Raw genomic sequence first — 18962 nt, 5'->3', positions numbered from 1 at the left:
TGTGCCGTAGATCATTATGGGCTGTGCTCTTTTTTTTGGTGGGCTAAAATTGTACCTGTCGGCTAGTTGCCATGGAAACACTCACCTTTCCATAGTTGCGGTCCATTCAAGGGTAGAGCCAAACCCAAGCAACGAAAGAGCCTAGTACATTGATCTCTCTCTCTCTCTCTCTCTCTTTCTCTCTCTGGGAACACAATAATGACAGCAAAGCCTTAGGCTGCATGATTAATCATATACTGCATTAATTGACATTGTGATTTTAGCCATAGCCGTATGCAATGATTAAAGGCTGTTTTAATGTATTCAGTGTTTTATGAAAGCTTCTTCAAACTAGTTATTTTTCAGTTTTTGTCATGTCAGCTGACATGGCTAATTGAACCACTTACACAACGTATTTGTTCTTTTTTAGCATAAACCATCATTGCTAAAAATATACATTATATTTTATTTTAAAAATGTAATTTTGGAAAGAACAACTTTTCTAATGTATGCATGTATGTATGTGTGTATGTATATATATATGTATATGTATATATGTATGTATTGATTGATTGCTGATCGATTGCTTCTGTCTTTTGTGCTGCTGAGAGGTTTGCGATTGTAGCTCCGTGTAGCTTCACTTTTCTGTTGAATCTTACTTTCATTCTCTGTTGTTTAAAGTGATAACTTGATTCCCACCATATTTCTGGTATTATCTATCAAACTAATTTGATCGTTCGCTTTTTAAAACCGCGAGTGCAGCGCGCGTGCCACGCATTAGCATTCGTTAGCTGGTTAGCTTGTCACTCGCGGTTCCATTCGTATTTCTATTTGCGCCTATTATTGTTTTCTTTTTTTATCGCTCCGTTTTACACAAGTTCATCAAACAACAGTGGTAAGCGAATCATTCTTCAATCATGGTGAGTAATGGCTTCTCCTCTTGCTATTGTTGTTTGCACTGTTTGCCACATGTACAATTCATTTCTGTCTGTCGGCGACGAGGGATTCACATGTGATAAATGCAGGGAAATAGTTAGGCTGACAGAGAAGATTTCAGAATTAGAGACGCATCCAAACTTTAGTGCACTGTGTGTGTGCATGTTGGATGGGTTAAATGCAGAGCACGAATTTCGAGTAAGGGTCACCATACTTGGCAGGATGTCACTTCACTACATTGTTTGGTTCCGGTAGAGCCCATGCAGCAGGGCAACTGGGTGACTGTGGGGTCAAAACACCACTCTTCCGTTCCGATCAAAACATCAAACAGGTTCTCCCAACTCCATGACGTACCCACTGAGAAACCTGATGAAAGTGCTCTAGTTATTGGCGATTCTATTGTACAGAATGTGAAAATAGAGACACCAGCCACCATAGTCCAATGTTTACCAGGAGCCATAGCACCTGACATCTTGACGAATTTAAAAGTGCTGGCTAATGCTAAACGTAAATTCAGTAAGCTTGTTATTCACCTCGGCGCTAATGATGTTCGACTTCACCAGTCGGAGATCACTAAATAGATAAAGCCTAAATAGATAAAGCTGCAGATAAAGTCCTAATTGCTGGTGATTTTAATATCCATGTTGATAATAAAAGATATTCATTGGGATCAGCATTTATAGAGATTCTAAACTCCATTGGTGTTAAACAACACGTTTCAGGATCTACTCATTGTCGAAATCTTACTCTAGATTTAATACTGTCATATGGAATTGATGTCAGTGGCGTTGAAATATTGCAGCAAAGCAATGATATCTCAGATCATTATCTAGTTTTGTGTATATTCCATATAGCTAAAGCTGTAAAGCCAACTCCTTGTTACAAATATGGTAGAACCATCACTTCTACCACAAAAGACTACTTTATAAATAATCTTCCTGACTTATCTCAATTCCTCAGCATACCTAATAGCTCAGAACAACTTGATGATGTAACAGAAACTATTGACTCTCACTTTTCTAGCACTTTAGATACGGTTGCTCCTTTACGCTTAAGGACGATTAAGGAAAAGAATCCAACATCATGGTATAATGAGCACACTCGGGCCCTAAAGAGAACAGCCCGGAAAATGGAGCGCAGCTGGAGAAAAACAGAATTAGAGGTATTTCATATTGCTTGGCGGGAAAGTACCCTGTCCTACAGAAAAGCATTAAAAACTGCTAGATCTGCTTACTTTAGAAGAAAACAAACACAACCCCAAGTATTTATTTAATACAATGGCTAAATTAACAAAAAATATAACATCAGCAGGTGCAGACATCACCCAGCAGCATAGTAGTAATGACTTTATGAACTACTTTACTTCCAAGATCGAAACTATTAGAGATAAAATTGTAACCATGCAGCTGTCAGCCACAGTATCGCATCAGATAGTGCACTATTGATCCCCTGAGGAACAATTCCACTCATTCTCTTCTATTGGAAATGAAGAATTGTATAAACTTGTTAAATCATCTAAACCAACAACCTGCTTTAACACAATTTGCATTGTTAAAAGCACTATACAAATAATAATGACTTGACTTGATATATATATAGTTATAATGCCCACTCAATAACATTTGTCTATCAGGTGTGACATTAGATTTACCAGTGACCTCACATAACTTATCAGACCAGAGAAATGTCTTTATTGTGAGTGTAAAGATGTGTACATATGCGTCTGTAAGGTCGCATTTCAGTCTCCAGCCACCCCGCTAGATGTGTTTGTGTGTGTGTGCGCTCATGACCTTAACTTTTTCATTTCTATGTGAGCTCCATACACCCACACACTCTATGCATTTGAAAAGAGCCTGTGATGTGTGCTCTGAAAGGCTGAATTGTGTGTATCAGGCAGTGTGTGTAAGAGCTGTGATGGCCTGTGTGTTTGGGAGCATGTCCCTGCACATCTTCCTGTTTTTCTTTCTCCTCCCATTTCTTTCATGTCGTGTTCAAGGTTGCTTTGATTCGTGAACTGTATTTTGTTGTAAGTGTTTCTACCCTTGCTAAGGGCACTGTGAGTGCAGGGGATGAAGAATTTCTTGATGAACTGAAATGTAATAAACTGAAACAGCACATTTCCATAGCAACATTTGATTATTGATCTTTTCGGGGTTGAACAGTTCAAATACCTGAACAGTTCAAATGTAAATTCATACTTGCAATTAGAGATAAATATTTAGTGGATTTTCCTTACACTGATTAATCCAACTCGTGCTATTAATCCAACTCTGACTTCAATGTGGGATCAACTAGGCTTGATTGGATTAGCTTGATTTCTTTTTTCAATGTCTACAAAACTGGCCCTATCGGTTCAACGGAGTTTCCCAAAATGCAGTAAAACCGTAAAAGCCCACCCAACTCTTCTAATTCTAATTCTCTTCTTCAAATTCTACTGGGAGGTCAGTGTGGATAACTGGGGTTTGTTGCAACAGTACAGTTCATATATTTACTAGTTATTAGGGATACACATTGCACAATACCAGCGTCATATTGGTTTTCAGCCAATGTAACAGATTATTTTTCATCATATCAGTCGATATTGGATATTTGGATAATTGTTCATAATCATTTCTTCAGTTTTTTTTTAAATATATTTAGATTGCCTTCGTGTCTAATGTGAAGATTAATCTTTAAAAAGACTACATTTGATAGCACTGTTAAATCTTGCAAAATGATTGTCCATTTTTCATTTGTGATACCTAAATTTATAATTTAGTGTTTTACTTTTATTTATTCTGACAAAAAAGTATAATTATTCATATTAACATTAATTATATTTAATGGTAACTTTTTTTATATCGACCATTTATTGGTGATAATTAGTAATTAACAGCTTATCATATTAGTTAAAATTGTAATATCAGCGCATCACTACTGGCTTGTAAATATCTATGTTAAACGCATTATGCAGTAATTATTGTGGAATATGCATTTCATATATTTGTGTATGATTTTTTGTATTGACAGTTATTAAAATCTTTTTTATTTATATGACAGTTCGAGTTGATTAACAAGAATCAAATCTTTAAATTGATTGATTTTATTTTAGTTTCATACCAAGCAGCTCTTGGTGGTATTGAGGTTTGGATAGATTTTTTTTTTTTTTTTTTTTTAAGATGTCAATTGGCATCACAGACAGTCTCTAATTTGTCAAATATGTTTAGTCTTCTAATACTAGTGTTCAATCAAGAGATCTAACATGACTGGTCAGGGTGTGAACTCTCTTCGCGCTCTCACTGAGAAGACGACAATGTATTTTTTTTGCCTCGTGTGCTATAAATCTTTTGTTAAATGTAGAGAACAAGACAAGTGACTCTCTCCTGGTTCTCCTATTTATAAAAAGCTACATATTGATTTTGAGTCTGGTATTGCTGGGTGACCTCATTGCATGTATTTGTTGTTTAGCCACGGGTTGCTATGATTCTCTCGCTGACTTGGATGAACTGGTTCATTTTAGTGAATCAAACACATACCCTGTAGCTTACAATCTGGCTTGTGATGTTGTACCTAGAGCTTTTGAGACTTAAATCAGTGTAGTTACTTGATAAATTATTGAAATCTAATGTTTTTAGTATTTGTTATTGTCATGTATTGTTAGGCCTATTATTGAGTTGAATTTATGCTGCTCTTACAAAAACAATTTTAATTGTTTTCATTATCAAAGTGATCTCATTGTTGGATAATGGAGTTGCATTTCTGTATTTTCAAAAATACAGAAAGAATTATAAAAATAATCCAGAATCATTCATTTTCTTACGATTCTGATACCAAAAAGTGCCACTTTTAGTTGCAAAGCAGTCTGTAGCCCTGAGAGCGTAACCTTCTTTTCTTCTATCAGTCTGTCACTTGTATTAGTTCAAAATGTTTATTTATAGAGCATCTCTATCTCGGTTCTCCTTTCTTTTACATGCTGTCATGGAAATAAAAATAGTAATAAAAAGCCATTTGCAGTACGCTTTTATCATGTCACTATCACCTCTTTTTTATGTTTATTTTCAGACTCAAATGTCTTTGGTTTATTCCATTGATTTGTTTATTTTTTGAAGATATGGCCTAGGACCAAAAAAATTAAGCGGTCTGAGTTAAAAAGAAGAACAGAAAAGGAGGGATGGAGGGAGAAGTGTGACTTCTGTCTGGTGCAGTGTCTGAAATATTTACAGAAAGCTGTGAAGACAAGAAGTGTGTGCGCTGGGGATGAATCCATTTGGGAAGAAGAGGATTCTGGGTAAATGTGGAGCAAAAAATGAGTAAATGAAAGAGAGAACATGGCAAAGTGTTATGTAAAGGATTCTTTTCCAAGGACAAACGGGACAGTTGCTTCTCTGCATGTGCGTGCTTCTCTGTTTGAGGTGATAAGTATTTGGAGGTGGGCTGTTCAGTTCAGTTTTTCTGTTAATACCTCCCCGCCACAAAAGCACACTTACACATGCTCGCTTTCATTGGTAGGAGATGCATAACATGAAAGAGCTTGTAACACATGTCATTAAGCATGCACAGCACATCACTAAGCGTGCCAACATCACACTAAAAGGCTAAAATACATTCTCTCTTTCACACACACAGTGAACACAGTTAGAGCGACTGTATTAACATTCATACGGTGTCGTTCATTGCCTCCAATGCTGACATTAACATTCATTCTGCTAGACTGATGCGACAGTTAACCTTCTAGAGACACACTCCATGTGGAGTAGTGGGTGTGTTTCCATGTGTTGGTGTTCTACATCCATCTCCTTATTAGTCTCACTTGCCTTTAAATCAGACTTATTTCGACATGTAGACAGCCAAGGACGAGTAAACATACACACATTTCACACAGGGCACCTCGGCACGATCCTCTTGTCTGAACATGCCCTTTTTCCTCTCCTAGGCTCACCTTTAACTCCCAGAATGCACTTCACTCTGATTTGCCCAGTGGCAATATTTAGATGATCCAGAATGTGCTGTTACATCTTATTAGTACAAATGAGAAAGTGTCCTTTAAAAACATTATTTCTAAAATTAGATACGATTGTACTCAGGATAACATTTTTAATGTGATTTGACCGGAGACGGAAGAGAAGAAATATTGAATGAAGTCATTTTTGTTAGGGGTGTCCCCGTCTAAGGATTTACAAAGTCGAATCAGAATTTCTGTTTGGGGGTGGGGGCAAAATACATTACCAAGAGTCAAGTCAGACATTGGACAGTCATAATTACTGACGTTAACACAGGGAAAATGTGTAACGGACGCCTCGCAGAAACAAAAATAACGTTTTATGTTTTGATTAAAAGATAGTTAACATTAAACGTCCGCAAAACCCTAAGAATTCACCTTTTTGTTTTACAACAGTGTTCTCATTATAACGTTATGTATATGACAGTAGTTATTAATGTTCTGCATTTCTGTTTTGTGCTGCACGCGCTGAAGATGACCAGTAGAATGAAGCATATGATGGCAGGATTTTAATCAATAGGATTTAACTCATCATTTATCTCATATAGAATACGATTCATTATTTATACAACATAACGTTAATATTACGACATATAGGCTATCTGCACAAAATGTCCCGAATGCACAAGTGAACGTGTCTGCGCGGCTCTGAATGAACTCCTTTTGTGTATATATATGACAGTCCCAGTCATAGTTATTAATATTCAGCATTTTTGTTTGTCCTGCTCACACTGTGTGCTGAAGAGATAATCACCGTAGTACTACAATGAAGCGTTTTACTGCAGCGCAACTCAACCAAATGCATCTTATACAACCAAATGCATCTCATAGAGATAAATAATATATACGATATATATAAACCGGCTGAAATGTTTTGAAATCACTTGTACCCTACCTGATCGAAAAAAATCCAGTCTTTCACTCTGCCTGTGTCAGTTTGAGTCTTGTTAAAGATTTAAATCACTGCCGCCAAAACGCTCCTCTGTCGGTCACGGATCATGGAAAGTGAAACTTAAATCTATTGGGGTGGTTGGATTTATTCTCGCACGTTACAATATTTATCAGATTACTTTTCAGATTCTTATTTACAGCATTATCTTAATAGGCAGTATATTAACTTATTGGGAGAAAACCAGTAGTTCTGTGTGAAATCAGACATTTGAGCACCCCCAGATAGCCAAAATGGCATTATCATAACACCCCACGAATATTTGACTGTGAGATTGGTAGATGAATCTGGCTCCTCCTATCGAAGCACTGAGTCTTCAACTATTCGGGGTCACCCCTAATTTTAGTTTTTGTGATTTTGTTTTTTGCGTGAAAAAAGTTGAACCACTGATGTCACATGGACTATTTTAACAATGTCCTTACTACCTTTCTGGGCCTCGAACTTGTCAGTTTCATTGCTGTCTATGCAGGGTTTAGAAAGGTCTTGTGTTTCATCAAAAATATCTTAATTTGTGTTCTGATGATGAACAAAGGTCTTACAAGTTTGGAATGATTTGAGGGTGAATTTTAATTTTGGGGTGAACTATTCCTTTAATGCACCGCCGTAGCCCTTCATATTCATGGTTAAAAAGTGGCCCAATGGAAAGTGCTGAAACGTTTTCTGTTTCAGTGGCACTTGATCCCCTTCCAAAAAAAGAGATTCTGAGGTATTTTCACCCCTGATCCCTTTTTCTCTCATGATACAGTCTTGAAGAGCTAATATTAAGTCCTACTCAAGGAAACTGTCTGTTTCATTCAAAACAAAGTTCATCTTTAAAACATTCTTTTGATGTTGAAAGTTTCATATCCAGTAACTAAGTGATTGACGACAGTTCAGATGAACCCCCAACACACACTTTTTCTTTATAATTTTCCTTCTCTCTTCTTACATCCTTTCGCTCAAGCTAGTTTTTGACAGCTATTCCCAATACTTCCTGTCAGTGTCATCCCATCAGTGTTTCCCGGTCAGGAAAACTGACGTTAGTTTCTCCTTGTCCTGGAACTCAACCTGTCGTTTGGACTGCTAGCTTGATACTCTGTCTTTCTAACGCTTCTTCAAGCATGGATCAATCCCACAATCCCCTCTGCTCCAATTACTCTCAGAGCCCTCTGCTTCGTTTCACCTCAGCCAATCAGAAATAAACCAGTCTGTACACACACACGTTTTGCTCTCTGAAGCCTCAGTGGTTAGGAGACAAGGAGTCTCAGGAGTATAGTCTTACCTCTGGAAATCTTTGTGGAGGAGAGAAAGAAGGAGAGTGCGAGGAAAGGAAAACAAAGGAGAGGGGGAAGGGAGGTAAATAAAGAGTCCAGGGTAATATAGAATAGTAAATAATTTATGAGATACACACAGCAACAAACTGTTGATGATGATTGTTTATGAAGAGAGATGTGGGTCGCTTCCTTGTAGATTTTATTGTCTCTTTGTGTGTGGGGAAATGTGGGTTTATGTCAAGACAGCATCATCAGCATCACAATTAACAAGAGGTCAAAAATTGACCGTGTGTTAGTTAATTACTAAACTGATTAAAAGAGAGTACTGACGCACGACAATCGCATGTGATAAATTGCACAGCCCTAGCACAAGCTGATTGGTTCATATTGCAATGAGCTTGCTGCTTTACATTTACATGGCTGGTTAGCATCTACTTAAGCAGTGTGCTTTCAGAGTTCCTCTGAAACCCTTCTACTTCCCCAGCTCCACCTGTATAGATCTGCTACAGGTTATTTTATATGCTTTTTTTGCTGCAGCAGTATGTCTTAAATACTCACAGCACGTATCGCCGTATGCATTGGCAGTAGCAAGTTCCTGTACTTGCTTGCAGCAGCAACAAATAATCTACAACTACAGCAGAAACCAAGAGCAGCAGCAGCAGCGTAGTAGGGCTGTCAAATTGGCTGAAAAACTAAATTAGAATTTTATACAAAAATATTATCTATATTCGAATTTAAAAGACATAATTTCTGCTTTTGGCTTCTCTCCTGAGGGCACAAGAGGGCGCATCAAGCAAAATATTACTGTATTAATGCACAAGAATAAAATAATGTTTATAAACCATATATAATTAAATACGTCGCTTAAACGATTAGAAACAACAAGCATCATGTAAATATGTATAGTTTAATACTAAGGACCGAAAACCAATCGCAAAGAGTAGCCTACTTTTTTAATTTAAAAACATGAGATGCAGTGGGATGCAGAAAAACCGCCATAAAGTCTCGAGACATGTTTTTTAAAAGTTGAACTTACATTAATTTTACATGGCTTTCTAAACATGCCACTCTCTTATGCAAGACGCGAGTGTAACGGTGATAGATGTCCCTATAGAAAATGCTATAATATGCCTTCTGTGTATAATATACCTTTGGTTGGTTCCAGTTTTGAGGTAACATCAACATCATATTTTGAATGAGTAGCACCGCATCCAATGGGTTCAACTGGATAGGCAAAAAAAGCATTAAAATGCAAGGACACCTACATTGTCATCGCATCTTGTGTGCCACATATAAAGCTGCTTGACACACATCTAAAATTCGAATGCAGCGTTTTTGCATTCAAATGTGGATTTTTTGTTTTTTTTTTTATTCAACGAATATTCGAAATTCCATTTTTTTTTTTTTTTTGTAAAAACAGCTGTACACCGTAACAGATCTGTTCCGCCAAGACCAAAAACAGTAACAGTGTCATATCCATTACCATGCTAAAATCTTCAGAGAGTCTGTATTCTAATACCTTACCTAACCTACTATACTATACCTTCACCACAGCCAGATGCACAGCAACCCAATTTTTAGGGGGTATGCTGCAAAACAACATTGGGGTGTGTAAATAATGACAGAATTTTCATTTTTGTGTGATGTATTCCTTGGAGATCAGAAAATGAAGAGTGTTCTGTGCACGTCTCTCTCCAGCTGACATCAAGGAATGAGTAGTGGAACTGTTCCCAGATCAGATCTGCTTTGTAGCGAACACTAATTAGCGTCAGTTCAGACCAACATAGGCTTCATCCTAGATGAGATCTCCCACTCTAATTGCAGCTTGCAAACATGTTGAATTTTCCAATGATATGCTTGCTATCTCCCATCACTGTTTATTATGGATGCGGAACGTGTTGAATTGATGTGACACAAGTGGTATTGGCATCTAAAATGGCTTCATTCTTCACACATGCATGCAAGCACACATAACTTCCTCTATGATCTGGTACCTTTCTGACTTTTTTCTTTACATTCAAATGTATGGCAGAGATTTTCTAAACTCTATTTTAGATCATTAAGAGATAATTAACAGTTTGAAAAAGGAACTAATTATCTTGTCAGAGCACTAATCAGTTTGCACTAACATTAACCGACAGCTCAGTTAATGACACCTGTAGTGGTCAGATCACATGAACACTTTGCTCAAACGACACATGCTGAACAGCAAGCCTGTGTTCATTCGCATGCCTTAATGAGTAATTCATGCCTTTATGCAATATATATGTCTCATGTAATACAGAATATTTTTTCTGACCCAGTTCAGATATTTTCACTCTTGTTTACTGTATTTTATTTTCTTAAGTTTTAAGTTTAAATTGCAATGGTCTGAAATTAAGTTTGTTTCCACTGAATTAGGAGTAACTTTAAAGAAAATTTGCTGTATGACCTCTATTATTGCTGCTGTCTTCACACTTTGCAGACTCAAACTATGTTGTTGAGGTTTAAACATCTGTTATTCTTTAATCCTCAAAACTGCTGTGTCCTGTATATCTCTTTAAGGCTGCCTGTACGGACTCTGTTGTCTCAGCACACTGTCTGTGAATAGGACCAGAACACGTGCCCTCATATTACACCTGCAATTTAGGCAGTGATAATACTTGCTTTGTGGTTGCCATAAATAAACCAATTTGGTTATCTTGTCTTGTTTTCAAGATTATTAATGTGTGTGTGTACACGAGAGACACTTGTGTCACTGGTTTGTGGTGTGTTCCTGTCTCAGGTCTCATCTGATGCCCAGGCTGAAGGAGTCACGCTCTCACGAGTCTTTGCTCAGTCCCAGCAGTGCAGTAGAAGCTCTGGACCTCAGCATGGAGGAGGAGGTCCTTATTAAACCAGTGCACAGCTCCATCCTCGGGCAAGATTACTGCTTTGAGGTATAGACATCTCTTTCACTTGTTTTACATTATATGCGTCAATAAATTCACTGATCTAATCTCTCTCAACCCTTAGTAAATGTTCAATTAAATTCAATATTACAGTATATCATCATTCATAAGATAGTGGTTCTAACTAGGCAAGATTCCGGCAAAAAGTAATTTGTCTGATTATATAGATTTCCATTTAATCGTGATCTGAATTGAACAGTCCCAAAATCGATTTTTAAAATCCCAGTTTTGATTTTGAATGAATAATTAGAATTTTAGTGCAGAACAATTGTTCAACTAAATTAAAAAAGAGAGAATGAATTGTGCACAATATGGGTATTATAACTGAAATGTGTACAAATTATTTTCAATTTAATCAAATCAAGGGTTTATGGATTAAGCCAGAATTTAATCAAAATCAGAATCATATCAAATCAGGAGCTTGTGGATTCAACCAGAATATAATCAAATCAAATGAGGGAATTTAATCAAATAGCAGAATTTATTCAGTTTTGATTAAATTCAAATCTCTTTTTATAGCTTCTTTTATAGCTTGTGTTTAATGTTCAGAACATGTGTGATTGTCTATATCCAGATTTCTGAACAATGTTTTTTTAAATGCTGTATTTTACCCAAAATACCTGTCAGTAAATGTGATTCAGTTTTACATTTTGTAACGTATTTTCAAATGACATGGCACAGGTTTGCTTTTGATGTAAGTGGGTGAGCTGGGAGCCGTGAGATTGTTGCAGCAAGCTGACAATTATCAACCTTTTTTCCAGGTGAGCACCTCCACGGGTAGTAAGTGCTTTTCCTGTCGTTCAGCCGCAGAGAGAGACAAATGGATGGAGAACCTGCGACGGGCCATCCACCCTAATAAGGTAAGCTCGCCTTTCTGCAGAGTTGCTTTTATACCTGCATAGGCTAAAATCATACCTGATGCAGATGCTCTGAGTTATTACTGAGGAAATGCAACTCAATGCAAAGAAAAAAAGAGACATCAAATAATGTTTCTGCATCTGAAAGAATGCTGAAATTCTGGGCAGTTTTTTCTGACGCTCTTTGATATAAGCACATGAGACGCAGGAGAGAAACGGCGAAACATATGGCCGCTTTGAACGCGCCAAGAAAAAAGATCTCATCCGACAGCTCATTTCACCAATCAATGATTAAGCAAATTAATGATTAATTAGATTGGAACAAAAATTTAAACACAACCTTCAAGTTATATCTGCCTTCTTCACAGCTTGCCTGGGGATGTGTTTAATGTCTCCCCATCGCTCAGCCTTACATTTTAATTACTCAGTGGGTTTCTGAGGTGAACACCAGAGCTAGGCTTTACAGAGCTTTGCCGTGAACAGATGATGCTTTCAGACAGATGTTGATGCTGTAGTAGTGTGGAGATGATCATAGCTCAGGCATTAGCTGCTGCAGCAGAGGCCCATTTCTGTCTCCCTAATTAGTTCATTATCTGTGATGAGGGCGCACAATGGAGCACCTCAATACCGAGATGCAAAATCAATTGCCTTAGTGGGTGCTTATTTGTATGGGAATATCCATGAGCACTATAGAGCCCTACACAATGCCCAGTGCCTTTAGTACAGTCATCTGCTGTTATAGAGCAATTCATCCCTCAAGCCTTAAAGGCATAGTTCACTCAAAAATGGAAGCTGTATTATTATTTATTATGTATGTATTATTTATCAGTGTATTGGATCCGTGCATTGTCTTAAAGTTACAGCACTTTTTTAATGTCCATCAAACAACAAAAACAAGGAAATCGCTCACTGCTCTTGATTGAATTGCCTATGTAACTTTAATAAGGATGAATATATAATTTATGCAGTCAAATATGCAATGTGATTACTTTTTACTAGTGCTGTTTTATCTGTATCTTTGCTCTATTGTATTTATTTGTGCTGATGTTTGTAGTTAGATTATTTGGACTTATTTTCTTGCCAGTGTAGTTTCTTCCCTAAACATAGCACATACCAAACCGTACCGAAACCGTGACTCTAAAACCAAATCGTGAGTAACATTAACCCTTACTTTTTTATTATACAGCCTAGGGCTGCATGATTAAGGAAAATAAAACGGGTAATAATACAGATGCTTCTGCGTGACATCACTAATTGTGGGCGGGGCAGTGTGGAGGGACAAGAATTGCTGTATACCGCTGGTGAGCGAGGGCTTTAGTCTGTTCAGTTCAGTGATTCACGATGGTCTGTGGCCTCAGAAATAACTGACATTTAGTTTTATTCTGATCTCATCCTCCACTGCCTCCTACGTTATAAGAGGAAGGAGGGATATCTATAAATTAAGCTCTATTATAGTCCAACAAAAGCTTAAGCTTAACTGCAGTATGATGCAGGTCAACTTTATGGCCGTCCCTCGTATATTAAACCATATGACTTCACACTGGAAAGACTATTCTATTAAAAAAAGGCCAGTGAATGACATTAACTGCTGAATGATGTCACACAGTATTTACAGCACCGCCCTGCTATCTTTATGGGAAGGACATGAAGTGATCTAAAATAAAGGGCCTTTTAATTTCAAGCCAAGGGTGGGTGAACTGAAGCAGAGGGTATTTAATCACGTCATCTCTAAATCATTGACCCTGTTAGATGCCACACTGATGCGGTAATAATCCGTTACAGCCGTGGCATGGCAGCCTAACAGTCCACTGACCTCACAATGCCCTTCCGTCTCTAGGACAACAGTCGGCGGGTGGAGAATACGATCCAGCTGTGGATCATCGAAGCTAAGGACCTTCCAGCCAAGAAAAAGTACTTCTGCGAGCTCTGCTTGGACGACAGCCTCTATGCCCGCACCACCTGCAAGCTGAAGACGGATAACGTTTTCTGGGGTGAACACTTTGAGTTCAATAACCTCCCTACGGTCCAGAACATCACCGTCCATCTCTATAGGGACTCGGACAAGAAGAAGAAAAAGGACAAGAACAACTACGTGGGGCTGGTGAGCATTCCAGTGGTGAATGTCACGAGCAGGCAGCTGGTCGAGAAATGGTACCCAGTCAGCCAACCCAATCCAGGGAAAGGGAAAACGGCTGGACCCATGGTCCGCATCAAGGCCCGGTACCAGAGCATGAACATCCTGCCCATGGAGCTCTACAAAGAGTTTGCTGAGTACACCACCAACAACTACATGCTGCTCTGCTCTGTGCTGGAGCCGGTCATCAGCGTCAAGAACAAAGAGGAAATGGCCTGCGCTCTGGTGCACATCTTACAGAGCACCGGCAAAGCAAAGGTATTGTAAAAGTCTAACAGATTTTGTCGTTTAGCAAAGGGTTTTAGATTATTATTTTTCCACAGTATAAATTGGATCTTTATACATCAAAAATATATAGCTGCCTTTTGTATTTTAGTAAGGAGGTCCTAAGGTGCTAAATGCATTGCTAAAGGACACAGTGGCATTAGTTGACCATCACAAGGTTCATACCTACAACCTTTAATATTTGAGTATTGAATATTGGAATGTGCATATATTCATCTGGAAAAGCTTGTCACATATGTAATTCTTTATAAAGCTGTATATTGTATATGTATGATGATAAATGTATATTTGTGTATATATAATTTAGTAATTACAAATTCACAATTATTCACAAATAATCTCAATTTAGTATATAAATGATAGATATAAAACATTAGACATACATCAACTTTATTTATGAATTATTTAGATTTGTTATTCAAACAAATAATTCATTTGAACATTCATTTATAAATTAATTATTCATGTGACAGTGGGTTTACTTTTTACAGCAGTTGGAAAATCAATTTTTTGCCGTTGTGTTTTCCCTGTGCATTTTGTTTTCATTGATGCTCTTATTGAACTTCAGAGGTCACGGTGAATCAAAAGCAATCCAATTCCAGTTTGTTATCTCTGCTGTAGTATCCTGCTGTTATTCCTTGCTATTTGGGTTAACAAAGGGATACTACATTAAAGAGATCGTGTGTAGTTTGTATTGGCTACATCTGTGAATCTTTGTATTTGTGTGTGTCGGTTTTCTCACGCTGAGAGGTATTTCGGAGGGATTATCTCCCCCTGGATTTCACAGCCTACCGCAGGATCCAGAGAGCAAAATAGCAAATCTTCCCATTATACCATAAGGGAGGTATTAATATGGCTGCTGTTATCTGTATTGGCTGCTTTTAAGTCTGTCTGGCCCTGATTGGCAGATCCAGGGTTGTTGTAAATGGTATGTTTGCAGTGACTCACAGGATGATATAAACACAAAGGCAAAATGACCTTAGATGGAGGTGGATAAGCCTCTAGTATATGTAAGGCATTTAGTGAAGAGCGTGTTTAGACTGCACTAATGTCACTGTTCACTGTTTGAGGAAGAACAGGACAGACAAAAGACAATTTTGCTGGTTACTTTTTTAGATATTTAGTTGAGCCGTATATTCTCGTTATCATAACCTCTGTGTGGAGTCTAATTAGACAAACTTAGCACAAAACAAGATTTTCAGATAGTAAATCTACCACTATGTTTTTAATCAGGGTCTGGGCATAAGGGTAATTTCTCAAGAAACTGATTTTTTTGCTTACACAGTGTAGTGTTTTAATCTAACATCTTTCATTCACACATCAAGTAGTTATTCTATAGTGCCATTACCTCTAGTCATGGAGAATCAGTTAAATGAAGCGTGAACCGTTTTTTTATACTACAGGGGAGGTCTTCTCTTCGTTTGTTCATTTGGGGTGTCAGTGCAAATCTTAAGTGAATTGTTATGTATATAAGGTATTGAGCTTCAGCAGAGGTCGGAGGTTTTTATTAGTCCCTTTGCTTCTAGACTTCAACATCACTTGAGAATAAAAACTTGCAACATTTAGAGCCAGATGATTTTTGGTAAATTACAGAATGAAAATACGTGTAAGTTGTGAACCGCAACTAGAGATGGTCACTGGTCCACGAAGCACTAACTGATCTGCATCATTATCCTGTGAGTGCTGACTCTGAGATTGGCCGCTCTTTCCATGGCATTATTAAAAGAAGTCTTTAGTGTCTTTTACTGGTCAGCTGCTCTTCGCCTCTGTAACTACTGGATAAAGGGGGAACGGGAGGGGGGAGTCTGCTATTACTAAACCAATAGTGTTCACAGAGGGTCATCATAACTGGACGGTTGTGTCACTCATATCCTACCTGGCCCTCATCCGCTGTCCCCTGGGTCCTGCAGGGGGGATCAGGACTGTTAATCTGAGGCTGTTAATTACTGATCCTTAATTACTTCGCTTCTCAAAGAAGCCCTGAGGGATATGGGCCGTAAAAACTGTAACACTGATGGAATCATCCAGGCTGTCCAAGGTCATTTGTTTTAAGGACAGCTGTAAAATCCAGCCTACTTTCTTTTGTGATATGAATGTGTTATTTATCAATGTGAAGAATTAAACCAGCTGATCAAATGCGCTTCAGTACAGATGCATTTTATGAGACACAAGTGACAGTTATGCATGCTTTCTGATTTAGTGTTGCATTTGTTCCAAATGGAAAGCAGCTCCTGAGCAGAACCTGATTAGGGGATGGTGGTTTATAAAATAGTCACAATATACTTACAGTACCATCAATATAAAATTAGGAAACATTGAATATCACAATGATTTTGAAACACTTATTTAGTCATTAATTCCCTGTTAAGTATAGACAAATGTTTTAAACTAAATATAGTTTGAACTTCGGTAGTAAAAATGGCACTAAAGACTGGCAGCTTTGCCATCACAGGAATAAACTGCATTTTAAAATACATTAAAATAGAAAACTTTCTAGTTGTGACATAAATAAATATATGTAATAAATGTAGCCTTGGTTAGCAAAAGATTTCTTAAACTTTATATTTATATAGCCTATATATTTCAGCTAAATGTTGTAGTATAAGTAATCCTAATTGATATATACTATAGTGAAAATTAAATATACTAAAACATATTTAAAATACATTTATTTCATGCTAAGTATACTATAACTACATTTACATTTTATGTACATAATAAAAAATACCCTGCTAATATTGTATATTTTGAAGAATGCTGGTAATCAAACAATTGATGGTCCCCATTGACTTGCATAGTATTTCTTTCATTATGGAAGTTATTGGGGACCAAAAACTGTGTTTGGTTCTTCAAAATAACTTCTTTTGAAAGAAATGTATACAGGTTTGGAGTGACATGAGGGTGAGTAAATGATGACACAATTTTCATTTTTGGGTGAACTAATCCTTTAAATGAGCATTTCATACAAGGAATGAAGACTCAGTTTAGCTATTTACTTTCCTAACATCTGATCTCTGCTTTAAGTCTCGGTGTGATTAAAGCACTCAATTATATTTGAACAGTCATTTTCTGAGTGCTTAAAGCAGATGTAAAAGATGTATTTTTGGAGTTATTTGTTCTACTTCAGCTGGCTTGTCTGTCTCTGACAGATGCATAAGTTGACAGAACAAAATTAAATTGGACTAAATTAGGTTCAAATGAAGATGAAGCAGACTCCTCTGTGTGGATAACAGAGCTTGTCTGTTTATGTTCCTTTGAAAAGTCTGGACACGGTTAGTTGAGCTACCAAACTGAGCCTGCAGTGACGGATTCACTGGGAAGGATAATCTGATGGAATCTTGACAACTGAATGTCTCTCACTTTGGTGATGCTCTCAGTCTGTTAAGGTAATGTTGCAGTACAGGCATTAGACTTTTCTTTCAGTAGATACGGTCACGGTATTCCCTCGACTGAACCTGAGACCAGAGTGCTCGTGATGTAAAATATGGAGAAAAGATATCCCATAGAGACCACAAGCCCTAGAGGAAACAATAACACTCGTTTATCACTTGCTTGAGTTTCATGGGGGTGTGATTTTTATCGTACATTCCTTTTTTCTCCACCACTAATTAAACTTTGGAAGGAGATGAAATATACAGTCAATTGGGGAGAATTCCATCTCGCTCACTTGAAAGGATTCCCACAGTCATGGAAACCTGGGAAAATGTTTTAAAATTCTGAAAGTTGTTCTAGCAATGCTTTTTAAATATTTCATCAGCTAGATATTGTTTTTGAAAATTAACTTTCTTGCCACATTAAAATTTCAGGGGATATTTTTTTTTTAATCTTATTAGAGAAATTTGTGTATTTAATTAAACATCATGTATCTGTATTTAAGTATACAAATATCAATATATTTCTTTCTGTTCAAAAGTTTGGATTCTGTAAGATTTTAAAAATATTTTTGAAAAGTCTTTTATGCTCGCCAAGGCTGCATTTGATCAAAAATGTAATTTTGTGAAATATTATTACATTTTAAAATAACTGTTTTTTTATTTTAATATATATTAGAATGTCATTTATTTCTGTGACGCAAAGCCATTACTCCAGTCTTCAGTGTCACATAATCCATCAGAAATCATTATAATATGCTATTTTTGTACACACTGTGATTTTTGGTAATCTCTGATGAATTACTATTATTATTTTTATTATGTAAAGAACAGTATTTATTTGAAACTGAAATCTTGTGTAACATAAATGTGACCCTGGACCAAAAAACTAGTTTTCAAAATTGAGATTTATACATCATCTTTCCATTGATGTATGGTTTGTTAGGATCGGACAATATTTGGCCGAGATACAACTATTTGAAAATCTGGAATCTGAGGGTGCAAAAAAAAAAATCAAAATACTGAGAAAATCGCTTTTAAAGTTGTCCAAATTAAGTTCTTAGGAATGCATATAACTAATCAAAAATGAAGTTTTGATATATTTACGGTAAGAAATTTACAAAATATCTTCATGGAAAGTGATCTTTACTTAATATACTAATGACTTGTGGCATAAAAAAAAAAAATCAATAATTTTGACCCATACTATGTATTTTTGGCTATTGCTACAAATATACCCCAACGATTAAGACTGGTTTTGTGGTCCAGGGTCACAAATGCCCTTTTTAT

General features: G+C 36.9%; 1 protein-coding gene across 3 annotated transcripts in view; it reads left to right on the top strand.

The window, feature by feature from the left end:
• LOC306870537 (disabled homolog 2-interacting protein-like) overlaps nucleotides 1–18962 on the top strand; it is a 77093-nt gene that overhangs the window by 32960 nt on the left and 25171 nt on the right. For 2 of the 3 annotated variants that reach the window (XM_079417849.1, XM_079417850.1), the window contains 3 exons: nucleotides 10860–11013; nucleotides 11787–11885; nucleotides 13720–14274. In XM_079417849.1, coding sequence (XP_079273975.1) covers nucleotides 10860–11013; nucleotides 11787–11885; nucleotides 13720–14274 — 808 coding nt within the window. Of the gene's footprint in view, nucleotides 1–560; nucleotides 900–10859; nucleotides 11014–11786; nucleotides 11886–13719; nucleotides 14275–18962 lie in introns of those variants that run through there. The other variant, XM_079417851.1, reaches the window with a different exon arrangement.

This window comes from Barbus barbus (assembly GCF_936440315.1).
Source record: "Barbus barbus genome assembly, chromosome: 5".
NCBI lineage: Eukaryota > Metazoa > Chordata > Actinopteri > Cypriniformes > Cyprinidae > Barbus > Barbus barbus.
The sequence above is the reverse complement of the archived record's forward strand: the minus strand, read 5'-3'. Positions and strand labels throughout refer to the sequence as shown.